Source organism: Rattus rattus, chromosome 2 (genome assembly GCF_011064425.1).
Source record: "Rattus rattus isolate New Zealand chromosome 2, Rrattus_CSIRO_v1, whole genome shotgun sequence".
Classification (NCBI taxonomy): Eukaryota; Metazoa; Chordata; class Mammalia; order Rodentia; family Muridae; genus Rattus; species Rattus rattus.
The window spans coordinates 207,853,361-207,880,014 of record NC_046155.1 but is presented as its reverse complement, the minus strand read 5'-3'; the positions used below and the strand labels follow the sequence as shown (position 1 = coordinate 207,880,014).

At 37.6% G+C, this 26,654-nt stretch overlaps 1 protein-coding gene across 3 annotated transcripts in view; it reads left to right on the top strand.

Moving 5' to 3' along the window:
- Clvs2 (clavesin 2) overlaps positions 1–26,654 on the top strand; it is a 95,187-nt gene that overhangs the window by 7,203 nt on the left and 61,330 nt on the right. For all 3 annotated transcript variants that reach the window (XM_032894872.1, XM_032894874.1, XM_032894873.1), the window contains one exon: positions 9,503–9,677. In XM_032894872.1, coding sequence (XP_032750763.1) covers positions 9,503–9,677 — 175 coding nt within the window. The remainder of the gene's footprint in view (positions 1–9,502; positions 9,678–26,654) is intronic.

Below are 26,654 nucleotides of genomic sequence, written 5' to 3'. Positions count from 1 at the left end.
TCCATCCATCCATCCATCCACCCATCCATCCAAGACCACTCTGCATCTTGCATACACTATGTTAAGGACATACACCCTGGCTTTCTCTGACTAGTAAGCAAATCAGTCACTTTTCCTGTGTACGTAGTGGCCAACCTAAATCAACCTTAATAGTTAAAAAAAAATCTGCCTGTGTTTAAAGAAAAATCTCATTTAAATTTCAGACTATAGAGAAAATGTGTGTGTGTGTGTGTGTGTGTGTGTGTGTGTGTGTGTGTGTGTGTGTGTGTGTGGGTGGGGGAGGGAACAAAAGCTAAGGTGAAAAAAAACGTTCTGAAAGCAAAGGCTGTAGTAAGTGCCATTTGCTTAGAGTAGCTGGTCCCCAAATGCTGGCTTCCTCGTGTTTGTGTTTATCCAGCATGAATCCGTTTTAGCTCTGCTGCAACCTGCACATGTATTTTGCTTTTCTTCTCCATAGAGTAAAACTTTATCTGTGATGGTCTCATTCCTAGTGGTTCTCTTCTTGCTTGACCTTCATTCCCCAGCAGAAAGTCTGGGGCACCTAATCTATGTTCAGTGAGAGAAGTCAGACAGATGAAAACGTCAGAATCTTTATTTCTTCCATGGCTTGTAAACTGAACCATGTCTATGCTGCCTCTTTTGAATGTGCTCGTGGTTTTCCTTTAAAAAAGCCCTTACTCTGGCTAGGTTGGAGCATGCGTGGCACCAAAGCAAGGTGCCATGTTGGTGGTGACTTCTGGATGTCCTCTGTTCTTACACAAAAATGCAGATCAACTCCATTAAAGTGTTCTAGGTATATGGCACCAAAGGAAATGAAAAGAAGCTTGTTCTAAGTGGTGGCTGAAAGACACTGCATTTTCATCCAGACTCTGCTCTTCCTGTGAAGATTCTAGGCAAACCTGAAATTCTTTTAGATCCATATTGTCCTTTGCAAAATAATATAATCAAATCTGGCTGAGGCTCCATTATTATGCCAACATTGAAATTACATATTTGAAATTGCTTTAAAATCTTGGCTACACCTAGATAGATTGTTATTGTTATTATTATTATTATTATTATTATTATTATTATTATTATTATTATTATTATTATTATAAAATACTGAAATGGCTGGGAAGTGGTAGACAGAACATATTTGCCATTTCTGTTGATCTTTGCTCTGAAATAAGGGTGGTAAACATGGACCAGGAAGTAACCAAAATTTGCTTGGCTGGAGGTAGGAGAGAATTGTCTGGTCACCTTGATTTTTTTATTTTAAGTATAGAATAGAGTTTATTCGGAACATGAAGAGGGGAGTTAAGAGGGTTGTAGGGACAGAGAAAGGCAGACACACACACACACACACACACACACACACACACACACACACACGGGGGGGAAAGACAGAGACAGAGACAGAGATAGAGAGACAGAGAGAGTCCATCAATAAGGCATTACTCAGTATATTAGCCTAGGATACAAACACACGACTTTGGAATTCCGTGAGATACTGCATGAGAAGTGAGATACCAAATTCTATTTCTCCATTGCAGAGATCGGAGGAGGAGTGGAAGAAAACAACAGAACAATTTCTGGGAAAGTGGGAGGAAAAACAGTTTCATGTAATATTGCAGAGCAAGGAAGTCTCATGGAAGTATTCCTCTTGTTTTCATTATAGGCCAAGCCACACTAAAAGCTTTACAATTTATTTTATTTTTATCCTTACAAAATTTTTGTGAGATTAAGGCTACATTGTTGAAAGGTTCGCACATCAAGTGTCGATTAAGTGAATGTAGAAAAGAAAACTAAAATCTACAGGAATCATAGAACTTAGCACCAGAGTGTGGGGTCTGTGGTTGGCACAAGCTTACACACTTTACATTATGTCCTAGGAAGTTAATGGTATCATCTCTAATTTTAAAAAAGGAAATAAATGCTTAGTGATATTCAACAACTTCTTTAACATACAAAAGAAAGTTGGGATTAGGTTACTTTAAGACATTAAGTTAAATAAAAGTAACCCCAATTTATGAATTCAGGGATGTTCTATACTCTGTAAGGAGTCCTGATTTTTATAACCCATGGGCTTCATGAGGGGTTCAGTTTAGACTACGTAGCAAGGAAGAAGCAGCTGTAGCTGTCAATGGTTCTTTTTAAAAACACGTTATAGAAATTTAATTTCCATTGAGAGCAATTTTTTTTACATGGTATGGTGCCTTTTGCTAGAACCATGATTTCCTCTTGCTGTGTGCTCTATATTTTCTTTCAACTGATTCAAGCCTTGGTTCATACTATTTTGGTAAGCACAGTTGGGAGTCAGGAGCTGCAACCATGTGCTAGATTTTATTCACGACTCTTTCCTCGTACATAAGAGAAGAACAGCAATGGCGGAACTCACACAGTTTAGGTCTAAAGTCCAAGCATCAACATGTGAAATACCTCCTTGTAATGAACTTTAACTTAGGAAAAGCTATTTTCTGAAAGGAATTTTAAAATGAAAATTATGGTAAGATTCCTGAAGAGGTGTATTTGTTTTAGTAGATGTTATGTTTTTGTGGATAGTATTTTACAGGCATTGGCAGGAGGCTGTTTAATAATGTTCTATTAAGCCAGTGCCTACTGAGTTGCTAATGGTGAGACTATGACATGTTTGACAACAGAGGACCAGAGGAAGTCAAGAGTGCTGTTGGCCTGACCTCTGAATGCAGTTAGCTTAGAACTTTTCAATGTTTCTTTTCTCAGACTTAAGAATTAAAACGATTTATATAAGACCATTTAGTTTGCTTTTTGGAGCAAGATAATGGATATCTTTTAAAAGGTTAAATTTCCTCTTAGAAACCCAGCAAGCCAGAGTTCCTTCTTTATTTATACTGTGACTTCCCTTATTTTACTCCTTTTGAAATAATGATGTGTATAAATCTTTTGATTTTGACACAGTTTGGAAGGAGGAAGCATGTTTCTTGAAACGAATTGTCTCTTGTTTTGTCTTTATTGGAGCCATGATTGATTTTTTTTTACTACATACAAGCTCATCACTCTTTTGCAACGTATTTCAGATTCAAATTATATTTTGTGTTTTCATATCAATATTATTTGAGAAGCTTATGGGTAGTGCAAGGATAAATCATCCCCATGAGAGAATAACCAAATTAGGTTTTTGTGAATTTAAATTTTTGTCTTTGACATCGTTTTATTGTGCATTTCAGAAATTAAGTTGATTTTTTTGAAAAGGTGCCCCATTTTAACCTAAAATATATTATTTCTGATTGAAGTCGCCTGTCTCTGCATGCTTACAGGATTCAGTTTACAACACTGAACACTGAGCATCACATTTACAATGAAGCCATGAGTGTTATCAAAGATAGACTCGCACACTGCACAAAGGCAAAGTACATATGCCATAGGACTCTTCAACTCTCCAAAAAGCTTTCTAGTCCTAGGAACTGGTAAGATGGGTAATGGGATAAGGACACTCTACACTAAGCCTGACATTGGAATTTGTCAGTTAGGACCCGGTTGAGGTTGTTTTCTGACCTATAGCATGTGCACACCAGGACTCACACAAATAAATACCTGTAATACATATTTGAGAAATATTTTTTTGACTTCTTACACCAAGGCCTGTGGTACTCTAGATAGATTCCAGAGTGTTGAATATAATCTTTTGATGCTTACTTTTTATAAACGCAGATAGTCTATCATAAGATCATTCCTTTTTAAAGCTTTTTTGCTGATTATGAATGTGTTATATAATGCATTCTCTTTACTCTTACTTCCCACCTTCTCTTATTTCCCTCCCACTTCTAACACCCCTCCCCCACCCATCATTGGTTTGGAACTATCCATTGGACCCTAGCAGGTTCACTGGTGGGCACACAACTTTAGACAACTCCATCCCTCCCAGAGTTTATCAGAAGACAGATCAATAATGAGACCTCAAGGTTCGTGTAGTCCTTCCCCAGTCTACTCTTGAGTGTTGACAGACCCATTAGGATGTAGATGCCTCGACTTGCTGTGTTTTTCCCAGAAGATAGCAGATTGTCTGGTTCTTATGTTCTTTCTCCTCCTTTTTCCACAGTGAAGAAAATTAAATATTTCTTGAATATGTAGTTTTGTGTGGGATGATAGTATGGGTACTGGTGTGCACGTGCTACAGCTTATGTGTAGGTCAGAAAGCAACCCTTGGGAGCCAGTTCCCTCCTTCCATCAACAGGGCCTTAGGGGTCAAATTCAAATATCAGACTTAGTGTCAAGCGCTCTTATCCCGTTGCTCATCCTACCAGTTCCTAAGATTAGAAAAAACTTCCTCCCTGAACCATATGTAGATGGTAATATTGTAGATAGTAGAAATGTTCAAGGATGAGCATTTGAACTTACCCTTAGCACCCTTAGCAGCCATTAGTCTCTGTATCCACAACTACAGGCTGGAATGAACGGATTCTCTCTCATGCCTTGGAGTAGCAATAGGAAGGTAGTTTGATGCTGTCTGTTTAGCTAAGCAAAGGAATTAAGTAGATCCCCAGGACCTATGACCCACCATTTCCCTAGCTTTTGATGTTTGTCTGGGTTTATGTACCAGGAATGGATTTTCCCCAGTGAAGTCTTAAAGCAAATCAGAGAGTGGTTGACTATCTCCATAGCAGGCATGTTTGTCACCAGTGCACAAAAGTGCCTATCTGCCCGCTGTAGGCTGGCATTGTATGTAAGACTGTTGATGCCTTTTCTCTCCTGGTTCTATGCATGGTTTCTTCTGGTACTGTGAAAGTTAGCCACCAGGGAACACGCTTCCAACTCACTGTCAATCTAAATAGTCCCTTATAGAATTCTGGTGGGCCAGCAAAATGAATGGTAGGAACTGTCATAATTTTATTATCCCAGGGGGAATCCCTGACCAACAGTTCATTGAGAGGATTTCAATGCTTAAAGCTTATAGGAGCAGCACTGTCCAGCCATGCAGAACATGAACCTTCAAATTCATTTAAAAATGTACTTTTGAATTGATTTATAAGGTGAGAGGATTCCATATGACCATTTCATACATCTTTTGGTGTGGTTAGCCTTCCTCCTACTTCCTGCCTTTCCCTTATGTGGTATTTACCTTCTTGCTTAAACCTTTCCACCACTGGGATTCTCCTCTATCTTGTATTACCTATGTTCTACTATCTTCCCCTGACCATTCCCACCTCCACATATGGCTTCTCTCTAGTTTCCTGGTTTCTGGAATACACAAAAGAAGTTGAAGACGCACAATTAAAGAGCTGAAGCTAGGATTTACATGCGAGAGTGAAACACAGTGTTTGTCTCTCCGGTTATAGGTTAGTTCACTCAGCTTTACATTTATGTCCATTTTTTTCTGCAAATTTTATGACTTCATTTTTCTTTACAGAGGAATAAAACCTTTTTGTGTGGATTTTCTTTGCCCATTCATTAGTTTATGGTCATCTAGGATAATTCCTTTACCTAGTTTTTGTGAACAGTGGAAAAATGGGTATGGTTGAGCAGGTATCTTTACAGTAGAATTTTTTGGGTATCTGATCAGTAATGGAATAGCTTTGATTATATAACATATATATATAGTTTCCAATCTTTTGAAAAATTTCCACGTCGATTTCCATAGTGGAGGTACCACTTTCTGCTCCCACCAGTGTTATGTAAGAGTTCTTTCTACACACCTTCTCCAGCCTTGGTTGTCATTTGTTATCTTGATGAAAATCATTCAGTGATGGGAGAGATAAAAACCCAAAGTAATTTTAATTTATATTTTCTTGATGGCTAAGGATGTTTAACATTTTCAAAATGGTTATTAGCTATTTGTATTTCATTTTTTCAGATCCCTTTTCTTAGATTTATAGCCCGTTTTTGAGATGGTTGTTTGTCTGCTTGGTGTTTGTGCATCTCTCTCTCTCTCTCTCTCTCTCTCTCTCTCTCTCTCTCTCTCTCTCTGTATGTGTGTGTGTGTGTGTTTCAGTATTAATTGTCTGTCCAATGTATTGGTCAGAAATTTTTCTCCCCATTTCGTAAGCTGCACTTTCACTCAACTGATTGTTCCTCTTGCTGTATGGAAGCTGATTTGGAGTTAGCTTTTCTGAAAGGTGAGAGATAAAGGTCTAGTTTAATGCTTACTCATGTAGGCATCTCGTTCTTCCAACACAATTTGTTGAAGCTACTTTTCTCTGGTATTTTTGACTTCTTTGTAAAGATAAAAAACCAATACAGAGGCTATAATTGGTTGAAATTAAATGTTTTTTATTCTATTTCTTTTTTTTTTTTCCTTTTTTTTGGAGCTGGGGACCGAACCCAGGGCCTTGCGGTTGCTAGGCAAGCGCTCTACCACTGAGCCAAATCCCCAACCCTTCTATTTCTTTTATGTACATGAATATTTTTGTATGAGTACCTCATACTGCTTTTATTATTATTATTTTATTTTAGGTATGACTCTTAAGAATGGGTATGGTAATGCTTCCAGCAATTAATTTCTTTCTTCCTTTCTCTCTTCCTTTCTCTCTTCCTTTCTCTCTTCCTTTCTCTCTTCCTTTCTCTCTCTTTCTTTCTGTCTTTCTTTCTTTCTTTCCTTCTTTCTTATTTCTTTCTGCTTAGGATTACATGGATATACTGGACTTTTGTGTTTATGAATATGAATTTTTAAGACTTCTTTCTAGTTTCTGAAGAAAGGTATAGGTAATTTGACCACAGTTGCATTGAATCTGTAAATTGCATTTTTGAAGACTGGTCATTTGTACAATGTCAATTCTTCTACCTTGTCAGCATACGGGGTCTATTTATGATTAGTGTATAACTCAATTTCTTTCTTTCAAAAATTAACATTTTCTTGGTTAGTTTTATGTAATAAATTTCCCTTTCATTGAAAATGTTTTTTCTTCATACAGTGTATTATGATTATGGTTTCTCCTCTTTCTATTCCCCTCAGTTCCTCCCCCACCTCTCCTCTTATGCAGAGCCAAAGGGATGGAAACACCAAGAAAGCAAGGCCTTTTAAACACAGCTTGAATAAGGCACATATGAACTCCCAGAGAGAACTGAAACTAAGTGAACATGTGGTCCCCATCTCTAAACCAAAAGCTTGCAGGTCCTTTGCATGTCTATTCTGTCTACAGCTACTGTGTTTTTCTGGGATTCTTGTGTATTCAAGTATATGTGTCCTTTGCATCTATATATGTTTCTTTTGCCTTTTGTTTGGTTCTTCTTCTGTTTTGTCCAATTCTGGTTTGCTTACTTTATTATTTCTTAGATGCCCGTTTGTTTCTAATGAAAGACTGTCTGTTGTTTGCTTTGTTTTTGTGTTATGAATGAAAGCAGTCCATTTTTAAATTTTGTACCCTGCTACTTTGATGAAAGTTTAATAACTTCTAGATATTTTCTGATCTACTTATTACTTTTTTAATATTTAGAACTAAATAATGGGCAAACAAGGAGACTTTGACTTGGCTTCTTACTTGTTTCCTTGTTATCTTATTGCTTGAGCTAAGACTTTGCACACTCGATTGAATAGGAGTGGCAACAGTGTGAATAAGGCTCCATCTTGCTCCTATTTTAAATGATTGCTTCGACTTTTCTCTCCATTTACCATGTTCTTTATATGCATTTTTCATATGGCACCCTTATTTTGTTGCAGTATGTTGCCAAGGACCAGCCTTGGCTTGAAGAAGGGTTCTGAGAGAAGGGGTATCTAGGAGTGGTGAAAAAAAATAACTCAATGTCAAATCATGGCTCCAAGCTAGTGCTTGGAGCTCTGCTCCAGACAGCTTTCCATCCTGCCTTCTCTCAGCTTTGCTTTCTGATCTCTTTTCTCTGGAGATCACCAGATAGTTCTCTTTCTATGTTCTGCTCAAGAAATTTTTCAAGCAGTTATTTCTTGCTGTTCTAAAACATTCTTTGGATAACTCCTCTCTATATTCTGTTCAAGACAGTTCTCTAAGCAGTTCTCTCTTGCTATTCTAAAACATTCTCTGGATAGCTCATCCCTTGCAGATCATAAGCACAGTCTTTTATTTTATACATCAATCCAGTTATTTACTCCAGGTTTCCTTTACATTATACTATGAATCAGCATCCTGTGACCCCAGCCCCTTAATTGTTAGAAAACGCTAAACACACATTTTCTTCTAACATTGCAAAACAATTCAGAAATCTGCCTGCCTCTATTAAACACAGACAATAAGCTAGCTTGGTGGGACCCATCCTGAAATTATCATTCCTACCATACCTGGGCCTTGACACTGTGTCCCAGGCTAACCTTGAACTCAGGAATCTGCCTGCATTTGTATTTGCCTGTCTTTGTGTCTTTCAGACAGGCTTTTCGTATCTTTCTAACAGGCTGGCTCATAGTGTAGATGCCTTCTGTTCTTTTAGATCTGTGAGGCTCCTTATACAATTCATATAGCATTCTTATATTTTTGCATAGTTGAGAAATTATGTATTTTTGAACTTATGTTTTTAGAGTACTTTTCTGCAGCCTTAAGGGCTGTCCTGAAGGTCTCAGCATTTACCATTTTGCCAAGACATTAACCAGTTTCCTTTGAGCACTGTTTTAAGCATTCCACATGGACAACAAAATCTGAAAATGCTTAGGTCCTTTCTCTAAAATGGCAATGTACTTGTATCAAGTAAACATGTAGATGTGTATAATTTCTAAGCCTCTCATTGTATAGCTTAGTGTCTCTAAGTATCTCTTGATGATTTGCAGTGTCTGATGACATATAAAATTTATATAAATAGTTAAATTTATTGGATAATTAAAAGTGTCCTTACATGTTCATGGTTTATACATTTACAGATTTTGTTTGCTTCTCACTTGAGTGAATGCTCAGGTGCATATTTCTCACACATGGAATGCCAACCCTATAACCCAACAAAGTGTACATATCCTGAGGAATCCCTAAAGGAAAGTGTGATGCTTAATTTGGAGGTAGTTAAAATGAGATTTTAGAAAACTAGGTAATGGTCTAGAGGAAAATTAGCTGCAGCGTTTTCGAAAGCATTGTTATTTGTTTGGGTAGAATATATCTTCGTTTCTTAAATTTTATTTTTATTATTTTAAATTGTGTATATGCTATTTAGTGTTAGACAGTATGTTACAGTATGTGCAGCTTATGGGCCAATGGCATTGGATTCTGTTAGAAATAAAGGTGCAGAAGGTTGTGAGCCACTGGACATGGGTGTTTGGAATTGAACTTGGCTCTTCTGCAAGTGAAGTACATACTAGCAACCTTACCTGATGAGTCACTGCTACAACCCTTACCTGCTAATTTCTACTTAGTTCTCATGGTCCATTTAAGTCAACCTCTTCTTAAAAACCATTTTTAAAAAATCATTCCACAAAAAAAAATCTTGAGGTCTTTTAAAGAGAATCTTTAGTTTGCTAAAAATTAGTCAAATCAAACAAAAAAGCAATAACAATTCCCAAACACTCCACCCAAATATCAAGCCTTGATAATTTTTATCCAAGTGGCTATGAAAAATGGCTGTTAGATTTAACTCAATACTTCTCTGTTGTTGATAGGTATACACTGGTGGATATTTTGCGTGCCATTTTACTTTCTTTAGAAGCCATGATTGAAGATCCAGAGCTTCAAGTAAATGGATTTGTTTTGATCATAGACTGGAGTAACTTTACCTTCAAGCAAGCTTCTAAGCTTACACCAAGCATGCTGCGACTTGCAATTGAAGGTCTTCAGGTAAGGGTATACCACTGCTATTGTTTCTTTGTTTCCTATATGCTGTTTGCCTTGTATGTTAGAATATTAGATAACTTATGGAATAATAAAACCTCAAAACCAAAAGGTTATAGTTTTTTATAAGATGTAAAGGATACCTAAATAAGGATTCAACAAACAAAAAGAACATGGGTGTGAGTCTTCTAATAGGAAGATCTGTGATTTCTTGTAGGAGCCTGCTTTATGTGGACACATAAGTGCTGAAGGATGTTTTTGTGCCCTGTGTAAAGATTGTCATCATGTTATTTATTTGCTGATTTCTGTGCCCACAAGTTGACTGCAGACTGAACTTGGTTTTGTTGTTCATATGGACACATCTGATTTTTTAAATTGTCCCTCTCTCACCTTCCGATTTGTTCATTAAAAACAAATAGTAAAGGCAGGGAGTAGAAAGGTGAGACTTCTGGGAAGAGATAGGAACTCTGGGAGAGAATCAGGCATAAGAGGTTTTATGAGGCAAACATAGAAGAACCAGGCTAGAAAGGAAGTAGATGTAATGAGCCAGCCATGTGGCAGGACTTAGATTTGTATAAATGGGATAACTGAGTTACAAGTAAGAGAAAAACAATGCCTAGTTTTAAGGCCAAAGATTATAATAAATATAGACTCTGTGTCATTAATTGGGAAATGAGGTGGTCATAGAAAGGTCTATAGTTACACATGAGCATAAAGGTTAAATGGAGATTTTTGTCTTGATACATGGAACTACAACTTTTTTGGTTTTGATGCAATAGTATTTAGGATTGCTTGTTGTTGATATTATTTCACTTTTATTTTCTGTTATGTTAGGAAAATAACAAAATTTTGTTTAGTGACTATTAAACTAGTGAATTTGAGATTGAATCATGCTAACTAAAATTCATCAATGACTCTCCTGCTCTTTAAGGTATAAAAATATTTGCTTTGAAATATTTCTTTAGACATAATTAGTTATTGCTTCTTATCTCTTTGTTGGTAAATGAGGACTATGATGTGAAATTTATGCAATAATGGTACACCTTCCTTGGGAATACTATTTGACTTGTTGGGAATTATAAGTTTGAAAATAAATCACTATGCATGCATAATCCTGCTCTTGGTAAGGCTTTTTTTTTTAACTTTTGGAATGTCCTACTGCTCTTTCTTACTACCATATTCTACTTGCATAATTTGTAGGATTGGTTTTTGAGCTGGAAAATTTGTAAGTTCACTAAAATGGTATTATTGGTATTTATTTTCTGTAGCCCAACACACATTCTTGATATACTCAGGTTAACATTTTATCAATCAGAACGTCTTTATTTTAAAATAACAGATTATCACCTAATGTTCCCTAATGAAAGATGCTACGCTTTCTTTAAATAGTAAATAAAGCAAAATAATCTATCTCATGTCATCTTTTCTGGTGTCTGCAGGAAATTAAATCGATGACCACTTATCTTTTAACAATGGGTGCCTCCTCTCAGCTGCAGGACACCTAGCCAAATTTAATTCAAGTTTGTGGCCTACCTTTGTACAGATTTAGACAACCCGATCGCCACATCGGCTTATCCTAAAGCAAGAGTCCTGACTTGCTCTTCGTGAGTCAGTTTTGCCACTGTCTCATCTCTTTATTACTCTCCAGAGACAGTTAATAAGAGCTGAGAGAGGACAAGCATAATGTGTGCTCTCCAGTGTACCTATCATTCATTCTGCACTATTTCCAGCAATCCATAAATGTTCTACAACTTGCGAAGAAAACTGTTTATCCCCAACTGCCACATAACCGTAGAATGATCACCTCACCCAATTCTTATTTCTCTTTAGCATGGGTCTCATTTTCATTTGTAGGGAAGCTGGGGTAGGCCTTCAGTTATGGGAACAATGGTGAACTCATACTACATCCAACATGTGTTGGATAGGAGCCCTTTCAATAACTTCATAAGTCATTGCTGGAAAGCAAACAACACAGGGATTTGAGGAAAGTTCTCATTTTCTTACTATGGTCAGAACTTTAAGTGCTTGGTCTGAATGTCTTCTTGAAAATGTGTTTAACATCCTTTATGAGTTTCTGCTCTATTGCTAAGAGAAAACACCATAACGAAGGCACATATGGGAGAAAGAATTTATATGGGCTTATAGTCCTGGGGGTTAAATATTTGTGATGAAAGCATGGAGGCAAGGTGACTTTAGCAGAAAGTTGAGTACTCATAACTTGACCCACAAGCTCAAGGAGAGAGAAAACTAAATTATGAGTCTTTAAACTCTCAATAAAGTCTGACTGCACAGTGACACACCTCCTGCTAAAAGACAACACACCTAAACATGACCAAATGACCAACTGAGATCAAATATTCAGATATCCAAGCCCCAGGAAGGGGCCATAGGAAATCTCATTCGAACCAGCACATAAGGTACTGAGCTTATCTTCAGTACAAATTGATTGCTCCTCATATCTGTGTCTGTATCATAAGACTTCTGAAAGTTTTCAATGTGACACAACTGGGCTTATGGTTGATCAGTAGATAACTGTGACTGGAGTAACAGAATCTGACTTTTAAAATTATGTCTCTAGTTAGGCTTGCATTTACTATTTATGGAAAAAAACAACGAGCATTTTGATATATCCAAATAGGTCGTTAAATATCACCAGAAATAAGATTACCACCACTACCAAAACAGTAAGTCCCATCAACTGAATCAATCATGGTCATTAAGAAATCTAAATTGTCTTAGTAACTCAGCAACAATATACTGAAATTCTGTTATAATGTGACTTTTACTTAGATGAATATAAGTAATATTCTAGTATGTTGAAACGGAAATAAAAAAGTGTTCCAGTAAGCCCAATAGACAATGGGACATTTATTTTAATACCGTTTAATTAGTGGATGTGATTGTTTTGAAGAGGGACTGTTTCTCTCCTTCTTGAATCATATATGTCATTATATTACTAGCTCACTTTTTTCCCCCTGAAGCACACTATTTTCAGTGACCTGGATAGAGTTAAGATCTCATACCTATTTTATAAAAATACATGGAAAATATCATAGGTCTACATGTGGTCATAGGATAAGGTCAGCTTTGAAGTTTAAGTAAGGGTGTATGCAGGATATACTCAGGAGCCAAACAGATTGAGATGGCCGGTCTGCCACACATCAAGTACTTGTGAAATTACCTACCTTGCTTGAATCTCACTCTAGGCGATGCACCAATTTAAAGTGTTATTATGCACTTAGCAGGTGATATCTTAGCTAAAGTGAATGTGGATCAGCTGAGTTTTCAGGTAACATTTTTCAGTTATCCGTGTGGACTATTTCCTTTTTGAGAAGTCTGAGAATTGAGAAGTAGGAGAATTGAGAAATTCAGTATTCCTCGATCTGAGAAGCTCTAGCTAATTGACACTGGGAATCTGAATAGTCTCTTTCCCCCTCCCCCGACGTTGGGGTTCATGTTGCATATAAATAATTACATTGTTTACTGTTTCATCCCTGCGGTTAGACAGCTTCTATATAATTTCACAATGGATATAAAATAAATTACTCTTTCAATTGGAAAGCCAGAACAAAAAGGGTGTGATGATTTTACCTTGGAGCAGTTTAGCATTTTGTACTTTGATGAGGCAGGCACTCCAGCCATAGATGAAAAAGCAATATTTGGAAGATTGTGCAAAACTTTGCTAAAGGGACAACAACAAGAAGGGCCTTTTAGGAAAGGCGATCTCCACAAAATGCTTTGGACAGCACAGACCTAGAGATAGTTGGAAATATATAGTGAATCCATTTCAATGTGGCTGCAATAAGAGGTGAATTGAGGTAGATGAGCTCAGGAAGGCAGGCTAAGATTTGGATGACTGGGATAGAAGACACCACGCTATGCCATTTGGCCAGAAGGCTCTTTTGACTCTTTAGACAGAAGGGAATTGGGGCAAAGGAATGTCTTGATCCTTTTTCTGCTTTGGGAAGATTTTTCTGAGTAAGAGAAGAAATATGGGGCAAAGAATAAGAAATCTGAGTCATCAACGCCTTTCCCAAGGGTTTTTGTTAGTTGTTGTTGTTGTTGACTCCTAGCTTGATTCTAAGAGATACCAGGTAGCTTAAAGTAACCTTCATTCCTCACATTTAAATATAAGTGAAATGACCATCATATGAACAATGATTCATTTCTAATTAAGACCTATGTTTTGTACTTTGTTGATGTTCACTGGCAGGTCCATTGTCTGTTCTCTGGTAAAATAACCTCCTTGATTGCCTACTGACTAATTTCCCTGGGATGTAGAATGAGGATGAAGAGATAGACACTTTTTGTTAGTATCCAAGAGACCTTTTGTAAATACCACTATACACTAACAAGACATTCAGTTTTAGTATAAAGGGGGTTTTGTATGCTTTGTCTGTAAGGAATACTAAACATTTTCAAAACAGAAAAGGCATCAAATGTTTTGCCCAAACCAGTGAATTTTCTTGATAGGTATGGGCACCATTAGCTGTTTGAAGGAAGAATATATTCAGGTTTCTTTGGAGAGAAAGAAAAGACAAAATTGTCTTGCCACTTACAAGAAGTTAATTGATTAGTGTAGTCATAGAAACAGGAAGTTTCATTGAAAATCAATATAAGAGTAAATGAATGTGACTTGGAGACTTAAGGTACCTTCCTGGAAAGCCAATTAAAGCATAAAATGTTTGAAATACCTGGAGCAGCTCAGTCTTTGAATTCATAGTGAAATGATGATGTTCCTTTTAAATATATTTTATTTCTCTTGATCTATTATTTTCTTGGAAACTTCTTTAGTAATGAAAAACCAATTTATAAAAATTATGAAATGTGTCCTTCTCCTCCCAGTATTGCTGCTGCCTTTCAGATATGCTTGTCTGTTATTCTCCTTGGTGCTGTTCTGCTGGGTCTCTGCTTTTACTTTCGCAGCTTTCCTGGAGTCTCTTAATTCCATCTGCATAATGTATCCAAGACAGGCTGGCTAGCAAGGGGTTGGTTGTGACAAGGGGCTGAATAGGTCTTTGATTGCTACATAAAACTAAGATGCAGGACCATTGTAAAGTACCTAACATGGTGCCAGATACTCCAAAGTTCCTTATTAAGTAGGACTTGAGAAAGAATAAACAATATGCTGTCGATTCACTAACCCTTTCATTTGACTCAAGGACCCTGCTAACTCAGAGAGCTCCGATCATTCATGCAGAAGGAAAATAAAAGCGCCGCCACTACACATCCTGATCCTGACTCTTTAAAAGCCCAGTTACACAGGGAATCTTGCCAAAACCATAGTACATGCTAATGACTTGAAACATTGCTGTCGAAGGCCAGTGAGTGGACGAGCTCCAGTAACTTCAATGCAGATTTAGCTTATTCAATCATCCAAACCCTTCGTGCTAATGTGGGTAGCTATGAGGCCACATGTGTGCATACACATGGTTAAAGATGCTAAGGAAGAATAGAAAAAGGACACTGTTAATGTTGATGGACTTAGGGCTTTAGAGTAAACCTAAAGACTGCTTTAGCGCTGTTCCTTATGATGGTTACTAACCTACTGCTAGTTTTCAGGCATACAGCATTTGGACAATAGTAGATACCACTTTCTTGCAAACTGTTTTGAATTATAAGGCAGCCTTGACTAAACAGTGTTGAAATGACACGTGTCTTGAAAACAACCACATAGCCCCATGATCTGTATTCATTCAGACAGCCTGGAGGGAGGAACATTTGCTTCCACATTTTGTGGGCATGGACAGAACCATAATGAGAAACAGTGACAAAGGCAGTGTAAAAAAAAAAGTCACATTTTCCTCATCTCATGCAGAGCTGTCTGAGACAAGTATGCTTCCTTGCAGGAAGTTGATATTTTGCCTAAAACAAAATGAGTGAAATCCTGAAGGTGCTCAATTTTGTGGTGAGAATATGTTTTGGCTGAAAGGTTTAATTCTCAGAAGTAGGTCACAGTTACTCTTAAAACCTGACATTAGGTATATAAAACCTTTATACAAATTTAGTTCGATGAGCAGTCAAGACAGTAGTACACCATTAGTGTGTGTGTGTGTGTGTGTGTGTGTGTGTGTGTGTGTGTGTGTGTGCTGACTACATTTTTTACTGGATTAAAATTGTTATCCATTTCTTATGTTTAATAGAAAAATATATTCAATACACCTAGCTGTGGGGACATAGGTGTTAAACTTGAACAAATCAAAGATGTGTGCTGTAGAGTTATTTAACCCACATTTGACGAATAAAATAATAGTAGCAATTATCAATAAAACTGAATACCTGGGGCTGGCTTCCACTTCCAGTGGAGATTCAAGTTGTCCTGTGAAGCACTGGGCAATGCTGACCCTCTCTAGAGCCTATGTATGGGCGGTGGGTGTGGTCGAGGTGGAGGAGTAGCAGGATGCAGAGGGCATGGTGGAAGATCTGTATGCCACTATGGATGGCTCCTGTACTTTGGATGGCTCTTGGATCGCTGAGTGTTAAATAGAGGAGCACACACATTACTATGAGCAGTGTTGGTAGCAGAGGTGCCCTGGTCGAATTAGAATCTAAATACTCTGGACACCATGACACTGAGACTCTTAGAAGACTGGTGCAGGAGGATGGATATGACCTCTCAGAAAGCATTGTTGATTGCCAGCATCCCTCCAACCTTCGAAACTGGTCTTGCTCTCTTAGGAGAACACAGACTGCTTGGGAGGATGTTCAGAGGGGATGAGAACAAGAATGTAGCCTTGATTGGGCTTACAGTAGAGACAGGCAGTGCCCTAGTCCCCAAGGAGATACCCGCAAAAGGGGGTGTCTGGAGCGTGTCTTTAAGCCTCCTGATGCTGATAATGACTTTTTATGCAGATTAGATGAGTTTTTAAAGGGAGAGTGCATGATGACGATGGGTGAATTAACCAGAGTTCTTGGGAATTGTAATGACCCTCTCTGCCTAGACCAGGGCATGATGATCCCTGAAATTCAAGCACCCATGTTAGCATAGGCATTAGATGAGGCGCTTGAGTCTACCCTGCAGTATCTGGGGTACAAAAAGCTGTTCTCAGGCAGGGATCCTCCAGGACCAGGTGAGAAAGATTTGAATCTTAGATGTTTCGTCCTACCTTCAAAATAATGAAAACATGGCAGATGTCAGATGTAGAGAAAAGATAGTTGATTGAGAGCCTTAGAGGTCCAGCATTTGAAATTATTTGAGTCCTCAAGATAAACAACCCCTTCATTACCGTTGCAGAATGCCTGTAGACTCTTGAGACAATATTTGGGATTATTGACAATCCTAGGGCATTGCAGGTCAAATTCCTTACTACTTACTAGAAGGATGATGAAAAGCTCTCCGCCTATGTTCTAAGATTGGAGCCTTTATTACAGAAGCTGGTGCAGAAAGGAGCAATTGAGAAAGAAGCTGTGAATCAGGCCCATCTAGACCACATCATTGCTAGGGCAGTCCACAAGTCAATTTGAAGAAAGCTTGGATTGCCAGAAGGTAGCCCAGCCCCAGGTTTATTGCAGTTGCTGACACTTTTAAAAGATACGGAGGCAGCAGAGGAAGAGGTCCTTCTTCAGGCTGAATTAGAAGGGCATTTCACTTGAGCCAAGGTCAGCAAGGCTGTCATCATGAGCAGAACATGGTGGACGAGCTCATTTTAGTGATCAGCCCATCTCCACCTTGTGCTGTCAAAGTAACTCATCCTTTCTTATGCTGTTCACCCTTACTGAATGTCTCCCCAGTGTTTTACTGATATTAATGATGTAATTCTACCCTGAAAATTATTTAAATCAGAAGACCATTCTATTAGTACAGTGTTCCAGAAAGCCAAAGTTTATATGCATGTTTAATAGTCATATCAATTATCAATAGTTTTCAGGTGTTGTTCACATTTATGCAGAAGACCATTAGCCAAGTCTAGGTAATATATTTAGAGTTTCTTTTATTATAAATTGGTTATTGATTCTGTGCAATCAAAAAACACAACTGAGGGATGGAACACTTCTGTTCTCCATTTGTGCCCAGAGCTAAGGCTGTCCCACAGCCCTCCAGACCCAAAGCCTGCCCAGAAGGAGGTAGTCTCCCAGGAGTACTCTCACTCCTAAGATCACAGGCTCACAGGCCCACAGGAAGGAAAATTCCAGTCAGAGATAGCAAGACCAACTAACATCGGAGATAATCAAATGGTGAGAGGCAAGCACAAGGACCTAAGCAACAGAAACCAAGACTACTTGGCAACATCAGAACATAGCTCTTCTACCACAACAAGTACTGGATATCCCAACACACCAGAAAAGCAAGATTTGGATTTAAAATCACATGTCATGATTATGATAGAGGATGTTAAGAAGGATATAAATAGCTCCCTTAAAAAATACAGGAGAACACAGGTAAACAAATAGAAGCTCTTAAAGAGGCAAAACAAACAAACAAACAAAAAATCTTAAAGAATTACAGGAAAACACAACAAACAGGTGAAGAAATTGAACAAAACCATCCCGAATCTAAAAATAGAGATTAAAAACATTAAAGAAACACACCTGAAGATAGAAAACATAGGAAAGAGATCCAGAATCACAGATGCAAGCATTACCAAGAGAACACAAGAGACTGAAGTGAGAATCTCAGGGGCAGAATAGACAATAGTCTTTGTCACAACAGTCAAAGAAAATGCAAAATGCAAAAATCTCCTAGTCCAAAACATCCAGGAAATCCAGAACACAATGAGAAGACTAAACCTACAGATAATAGATATAGAAGAGAGCAAATATTCCCAACTTTAAGGGACAGTGAATATCTTCAACAAAATTATAGAAGAAAATTTCCTTAACCTAAAGAAGGAGATGCCCATGAACATATAAGAAGAACATAGAACTCCATATAGATTGGACCAGAAAAGAAATTCCTCCCATCACATAATAGTCAAAATACCACATGCACAAAATAAAGAAAGATTATTAAAAGCAGTAAGGGGTAAAGTCAAGTAACATATAAAGGCAGACCTGTAAGAATTACACCAGACTTCTTAACAAGTCTATGAAAGCTAGAAGATTCTGTGCAGATGTCATACAGATCCTAAGAGAACACAAATGCCAGTCCAGACTACTATATCCAGCAAAACTCTCAATTACCATAGACAGAGAAACCATGATATTCCATGAGAAAACCAAATGTACACAATATCTTTCCACAAATCCAGCCCTACAAAGGATAATAAATGGAAAATTCCAACACAAGGAAAGCAACTACACCCTAGAAAAAGCAACAAACCCAAAATAAAACAGTCACACAAACATAATTCCACCTCTAACAACAAAAATAACAGGAAACAACAATGACTATTCCTTAATATCTCTTAATAGTAATGGACTCAATTCACCAATAAACAGACATAGACTAACAGACTGGATACATAAATAAGACCCAGCATTTTGCTACATACAGGAAACATACCTCAGTAACAAAGAGAGTCACTACATCAGAGTAAAAGGCTGGAAAACAATTTTCTAAGCAAATAGTCCCAAGAAACAAGCTGCAGTAGCCATTCCACTATCAAATAAAATCAACTTTCAACCAAAAGTTATCAAAAAAGATAAGAAAGGACACTTTGTATTCATCAACAGAAAAATCTACCAAGATGAACTCTCAATTCTGAACATCTTTGCTCCAAATGCAAAGGTATGTACATTCATAAAAGACAATTTATTAAAGCTCAAAGCACACATTATACCATACACAATAATAGTTGGTGACTTCAACACCCCACTCTCATCAATGGACAGATCATGGAAACAGAAATTAAACAGAGATACAGTGAAACTAACAAGATATGAACCAAATTGATTTAATAAATATCTATAGAACATTTCATTCTAAAACAAAAGAATATACCTTCTTCTCTGCATCTCTTGGTACCTTCTCTAAAATTGACCATATAATTGGCTACAAAACAGGCCTCAATAGATACAAGAAGATTGAAATAATGCCATGCATCCTATCAGATCATCATGGACTAAGGCTGTTCTTCAATAACAACAAAAACAACAGAAATCCCACATATACATGGAAGCTGAACAACATTCTACTCAATGATAACTTGGTCAAGGAAGAAATAAAGAAATTAAAGACTTTTTATAATTTATTGAAAATGAAGGCACAACATACCCATCCTATGGAACACAATGAAAGCAGTTCTAAGAGAAAAACTTATAGCTCTGACGGCCTCCAAATTGGAGAGAGCAAACATTAACAGCTTGATAGCATACCTGAAAGTTCTAGAAGGAAAAAAAAGCAAATACATCCAACAGGGGTAGACCCCAGGAAATAATCAAACCCAGAGCTGAGATCAACCAAGTAGAAACGAAAAACTATAAAAAAAAATCAACAAAACCAGTAGCTGGTTCTTTGAGAAAGAAACAAAACAAAACATATAGATAAACCCTTAGCCATACTAACCAGAGGACACAGAGATAGTATCCAAATTAACAAAATCAGAAATGAAAAGGGAGACATAACAACAAAAACTGAGGAAATTAAAAATTTGCAAAGGTTCTATACAGCAAATAGGACAAAACAGCACCCCACAGGTTGGGAAAGATCTTTACCAATCCTATATCCAATAGAGGGCTAATATTTAACATATACAAATAACTCAAGAAGTTAGATTCCAATAGAAGTTAATATCTAACACAAACAAAAACTCAAGAATTTAAACCCCAGAGACTCAAACAATCCTATTAAAAAATGAGGTACAGAGCTAAATTAAAAAATCTCAACTGAGTGATATTGACTGGTGGAGAAGCATCCAAAGAAATGTTCAACATCCTTAGTCATCAGGGAAATGCAAATCAAAATAACCCTGAAATTTCACATCACACGAGTCACAGTGGCTAAGCTCAAAGACTCAGGTGACAACAGATGTTGGTGTGGATGTGGAGAAAGAAGAACATTCCTCCATTGTTGGTGGGATTACAAGCTGGTACCACCAATCTGGAAATCAGTCTGGTGGTTTGTCTGAAAACTGGACATAGTAGTACCTGAAGACCCAGCTATTCCACTCCTGGGCATATACCCAAAAGATGCTCCAGCATATAACAAGGACACATGCTCCACTATGTCCATAGCAGCTTTATTTATAATAGCCAGAAGCTGGAAAGAATCCAGATGCCCTTCAAAAGAGAAATGGATACAGAAATGTGGTACATCTACACAATGGAGTACTACTCAGCTATTAAAAACAGCAACTGAAATTTAAATGAAATTCTTAGGCAAATGGATGGAACTAGAAAATATCATACTGAGTGAGGTAACCCAATCACAGAAAAACACACATGGTATGCGTTTACTGATAAGTGGATATTCACCCCAAAGCTCAGAATATCCAAGATACAATTCACAGACCATATGAAGCTGAAGAAGAAGGAAGACCAAAATTTAGATGTTTCAGTCCTTCTTAGAAGGGGAAACAAAAATAGTCATAGGATGAAATACAGGGACAAAGAGTGAAGCATTGGCTGAAGGAAAGATCATCCAGAGTCTGCCCTACCTGGGGATCCATCCCATATGTAGCCACCAAATCCTGTCTCTATTGCTGATGCCAAGAAGTGCTTGCTGATGAATAGCCTAGTAAGAGCACCAGTGGAAGGGGAAGCCCTTGGTCCTGCTAAGACTGAACCCCCAGTGAACATGATTGTTGGGGGGAGGGCGGTAATGGGGGGAGGATGGGGAGGGGAACAACCATATAGAAGGGAAGGGGGAGGGGTTAGGGGGATGTTGGCCCGGAAACCAGGAAAGAGAATAACTATCAAAATGTAAATAAGAAATACTCAAGTTAATAAAGAAAAAAAAAAAGAAAAAAAAAGTGCTTGCTGATAGGAGCCTGATATGGATGTCTCCTGATAGATAATGCAGGAGCCTTACTGATACAGATGAGGATCCTTATCGCTAACCATTGGACTGACCAAGGGGACCCCAGTGGAGGAGTTGGAGAAGGACTGAAGGAGCTGAAGGGGTTTTCAACCCCATAGGAAGAACAATATCAACTAACCAAACCTACCAGAGTTCCCAGGGACTAAACTACCAACCAAAGAGTACACATGGAGCAACCCATGGCTCCAGTCGCATATGTAGCAGAGGATGGCATTGTGGGGCATCAATGAGAGGAGAAGCCCTTGATCCTGTGGAAGTTCGTTTTCCAAGTGTATGGGAATGCCAGGGTGTTGATGTGGGAATGGGTGTGTGGGAGTTGGAGCACCTTCATAGAAGCAGTGGGAGGGGAAGGGGCATGGGAGGGGGGAAGACAATAATATTTGAAATGTAAAATACATAAAATATCCAATAAATAAATAAAACCACAACTGAGCGCCATGATCAATTCTACAACTATCTTTAGTTTGTGATGTTTATGAAGTGTTGCCCAAGGGGTGCTTCTAAATATCATTTTCTTTGAGTCATAGTATAAATAAAGTTATGCTAACAATAAAAAAATAACCTGAATATCTTTCTTCTTCCAATAATTGACAGGCATTATTTTAGTTCACCTTCCAATGCTTGAACCAATGAAGCTGCAAAAAGGAAATAATGAAATTATACTTTTATTTTCTCCTGAGTCATTGAGTTTTTGATGAATAGAAAGAAAGCAATTCTTTATCAAGAACTCAAGCACTGAATGGGCGATTCTGAAGTTCATTTCTCTGCCTGTGTCTAGATATACCTAGAGCTAGAGGACAGAGGTGATTTTACTCATTCCAGTATCTACCTGGATGCATTGGGCATCTATTCCTCTTTGCAGAGCTTCCTATGTACCGGTATCTTCAAGTCAAGCTGTGAAATGCAGGGGTGCCTGGAGCCTCCAGGCCTGGAGTAGGTTGAAACAGTACACACAGTAGGACTCTGATGTGGCTGTAAATACTGATTGTCTCTGGATAGTCTAGCTCTCTAACTATACTGAGTGCTGATGATGGCTTCTAAAAGCTCCTAAGAACCTTCTTGCTTCTTCTGAGGATTAACCGATGCTGGTTTAGGTCATTAGCACCTGTAGCCTAACAGCCAGGAATTAAGTAATGTAGCCTTTGTTCTATCACTGCAGGTATTGCAACCCTCTAACTCTCAGCCTGCTAGTTGCAGTCACAGGAAGAAAAAGGGAGACTTAGGAAGGTGGTTTTAGCATTTATGTCTAAGTTGTAAAAGTTTCCTATGAAAGCTCTCTAAGAAAAAGGGGGAAAGCAGAATGAATAGAAAAGGGGATAAGGAAAAATTCTTCAGTGAAGAGTGCAGGCTGAGCCACAGAGAACTTTAGAATGGAAGCTGCCTGCTTCCTTAGCAGACGTTGATTAGACTATGATTTAATTCAGTGGCTGGTTTATTTATTTGCCTTTAGGATAGATTTATATACAGATTTTGTCTGAGTCACGTGGGGAATTTCGCCCGTGGTTCAGAACTAGGATAGGGAAAGTTAGTCACTGACTCCAAGTAGAGAGCAGTGATAAATGCCCGCTATGTATTAATTAATAGAAGTCTGTGGCTCCAGGTAGAGAACACAACAGATAATGGTACATCAAAGTCTACAGGAAACTCTTACTCTTTGTTTATGGGCTCCACAGGAATTTTGTGTTAATATCCTGGGATGACAAATTAGAAAATCTTAAGAATAGGCTCGTGCAGTATTTTAGTTTAATTCCTTTGTTTTGGATTGTTTTAATTTTGATTTTGGGTTTGATTTTGAGTTTTGTGGTGACATCATTTCTCTGGGACAGAATGCAAGATGCAGGTTTTCCTGGTTGCCGGCTGAAGGATGTGCTGATTTGTGGAAAAGTTTCCTTTTTTTCTTTGTGCTTTTAGAAAAGGTGATTAGGCTCTGGACATCTTCCAGAGCCATATGGATCACATTTGATAGAGGGAGACCCCTGGAAGAACTAGATTAAAGAGAATAAAACAAACAAACAAAAAAAAAAAACAAAAAAAAGGAGCATAACCAATCTGTTCACCCTACACAGATGGATATAATCTATGCAGATATCTTGATTATACTTAAAGTTTGTTTTGAGATTTGTATATTGCAGAATGTACAGCTTTGGTAAGATCTATCATCAGACATTCTGAACTGACCTGCTTGATCCGACTTTCAGCCGAATCCAGTCAGCACAGACATCAGAGACTACAACAATTGCTGTGTAGCCTTCTTAAGGCCACACAACTGCCCCATTTCCCTACCCTCCTCCCTCAAGGATATCTCAATGTTCATACATAACTGGAAGTAGTTATGAAGAGTCATCGCCCTGGTTCCCTGGACTTTAGGGTCTAGAGGTGGTTATTCTAAGTTGTCTTTCTGGGGAAATTAGAAGTGGTTATAATTTGATCAGGGAGAAAATAGCTAGAATTAATTGTGTAGCCATAATCTCATTTGGTAGAAATTTATATAATAGTTACTAAGTTGAAGTCATAATTTCTTACTTTGGCACAAAATTTATTTTGATACAAATTTAAGGTTTTCATTGGTATGACATTCTTATTGATATAAAATTGGGACTAATATTCTTCCTCTTGTATAGGGATTGTGCCTATATGACACATTTAAAACTACAAGGCCTATACCCAGTCCTCTATAAATGCCATTACAAACTGATCTGAGATAGTTAAACCTTTGAATTAAGGGCCAGATAGAAAATTCATGGCTCTGAGTTTACTGTTAGAGTGTTTTCGAGATAATTTTAATTGGAAATACTTTGAGAGTAATTAATGGACAACAGTCTAGATTACTTTCCAAAGATAGATAGTATTCAAAAGTATCAAAAATCCACAGAATATGACATTTAATGTCATTTATTCACTTGTTGAGACATATCTGCTCCTAACAACTCCCCACTTGCAGATTCAAAGAAGTAGCTGAGCATCTCCACCTCCAGGTGAGGTAGTACATTGTAGCTAGGTAGCCACTGGGTGGAAATTGCCTATTTCATCTACAGACAAAATACTGTCCAGAATAGGGGCACACTGTGTGGGACTGTTGACTGATAATCTCTGCCAAATCAGTGTAATCAGTTCTTCAAAATTCTACATTACAAAGGTCTGTCAGATGACCCTCGGCCAGAAGACTAAAGACTGAGGCTCCAACTCCTGACAATACAGAGACTGTATAAGTAGGCAACCGTCTCTACAATGTGTCTCAGTGAGATGGTGCATTTTTTACTATTTAATGCAACAGACTCCACTTTTTGTCCTCACCACTTATACATCTTATGAATACATGATCACGTGGTAAAAAGTTTATCAAAAGTTCAAACATACAACCAAATCATAAATCGAATAACATGTTTACAATAGTAAATATTTACATTCTTATCCATTAGTACTCTTTATCTGGCTAAACATTCATCATCTGTCACAGCTCCACAGGTTCATCAAGAATTAAAAACTATAACTCAGTTATTACTGAAGTTTTATACAGATAAAATAAGTCAATATTTTATCTTCTGTCATCCTAGCACCTATAATAAATAGTTCCCTTTTTATGACCTTTGGTTAATGGTTTCGCAACCTCTTGGAAGGCATTCTGAATAATATAAAGTCACTGCCTAGAAGCAATTAACTGATGACACATGGGAGTTCTCCTTGCAGTTTTGACTATCAGAAGAGACCTAATAGCAGTCCCACTACAAAAGAGCTTAATAAATACTGATATAATTTCAGAAATTTTTATAGAATCATCATAAAGAATTGAAAAGTCATCTATTTGTCTATATAGCATTCCTACAAGACAGTAATCTTCATAGATCTGCAGAGATCTGTTCAAAATGGTGGGCTAATACCTAGTGATTGTCATATATGTTTAATATAATAGGAAAAGTATTTTAATAGCAGGAATCTTTCTTAAAACATTTTCTCCTGAGCCTTGCATATACGAGCAAATCTGTCACGGATTATTATAATCCGAGGGAGACCATTTCAGGAAGATCACCAGCTAGTTATTAGCTTGTGGTCTTCTGGCACTGGGGCTGGTGATATGGCTCAGTTGGCAAAATGCTTCATGAACAAGCATGAGGAAAAGAATGGGAGAATCACCAGAATCCACATAAAAACTGGATGAACAGCATTATCGCTGTGGTCCTAGCTCTATGCAGAGATGTGGTAACCTCACAAAGTTTGCTCCTGTCAACTAGGTAAAAATAGCAGATCAAGGCAAACGTGAGGAATTATTCTAGAGGTTGTCTTCTATCTCCATCCTCTGTGGTGCCAGTGTGCCTTCATTTCCAAACATAATCACAAAGATGCATATACATGTACATATACAATGCTTAAATATGGACATCCCCGTATAGTTTTAAATATTAGTTTACTACTTTAGCAGCATCAGGTCTAACTACAAGTCGTAAGACAACTTGCACACTCAGCCTTCAAACTTATAGTCTGTTTCTTTTCAGATTTTTGTCTCCAGGGACATTAATCACAGTCTTTTGAAATGTCAATTAAATGCTTATTTTACTTTCTTATATGTATATAATATATAATATACATATTAATATATAATAGTAATATATAATTCTGATATATTGTCACAATGCTGGAGGTGGTGATTATGTTATCTAGTTGATGAATTACACTCTGGTTCTGTTCTCTTAAGATTGTTCTAGAAATTAAAATATACCCCATCTCTCACTGTCACTTTCTGAGAGCCATTTCCCCCCAAAGTGCCTATTTTTCTTTTCTACAACTGAAGAAACCAGGATACAGTCATAAGAGAAGTGCCTCCTTGGAACTTTTCTTGGGAAATGTTTGATGCACAGCTAACTGTACGGTGTTTCTGTAGTCTGAAGTGGGTTGCATTTTAAAATTCCACAACCAAATGGAATGATAAATGAGAGAAAGGCATTTAACTGAGTGCTGTGTGCTCTGACAAACCTATGTACATACATCAACTATCTCTTACATGAATTCTGTAGGCGTATATGATCAGCAGATGGTGCTGCTCCTGAGTCAATGGCCTGGATTTCTTCCTC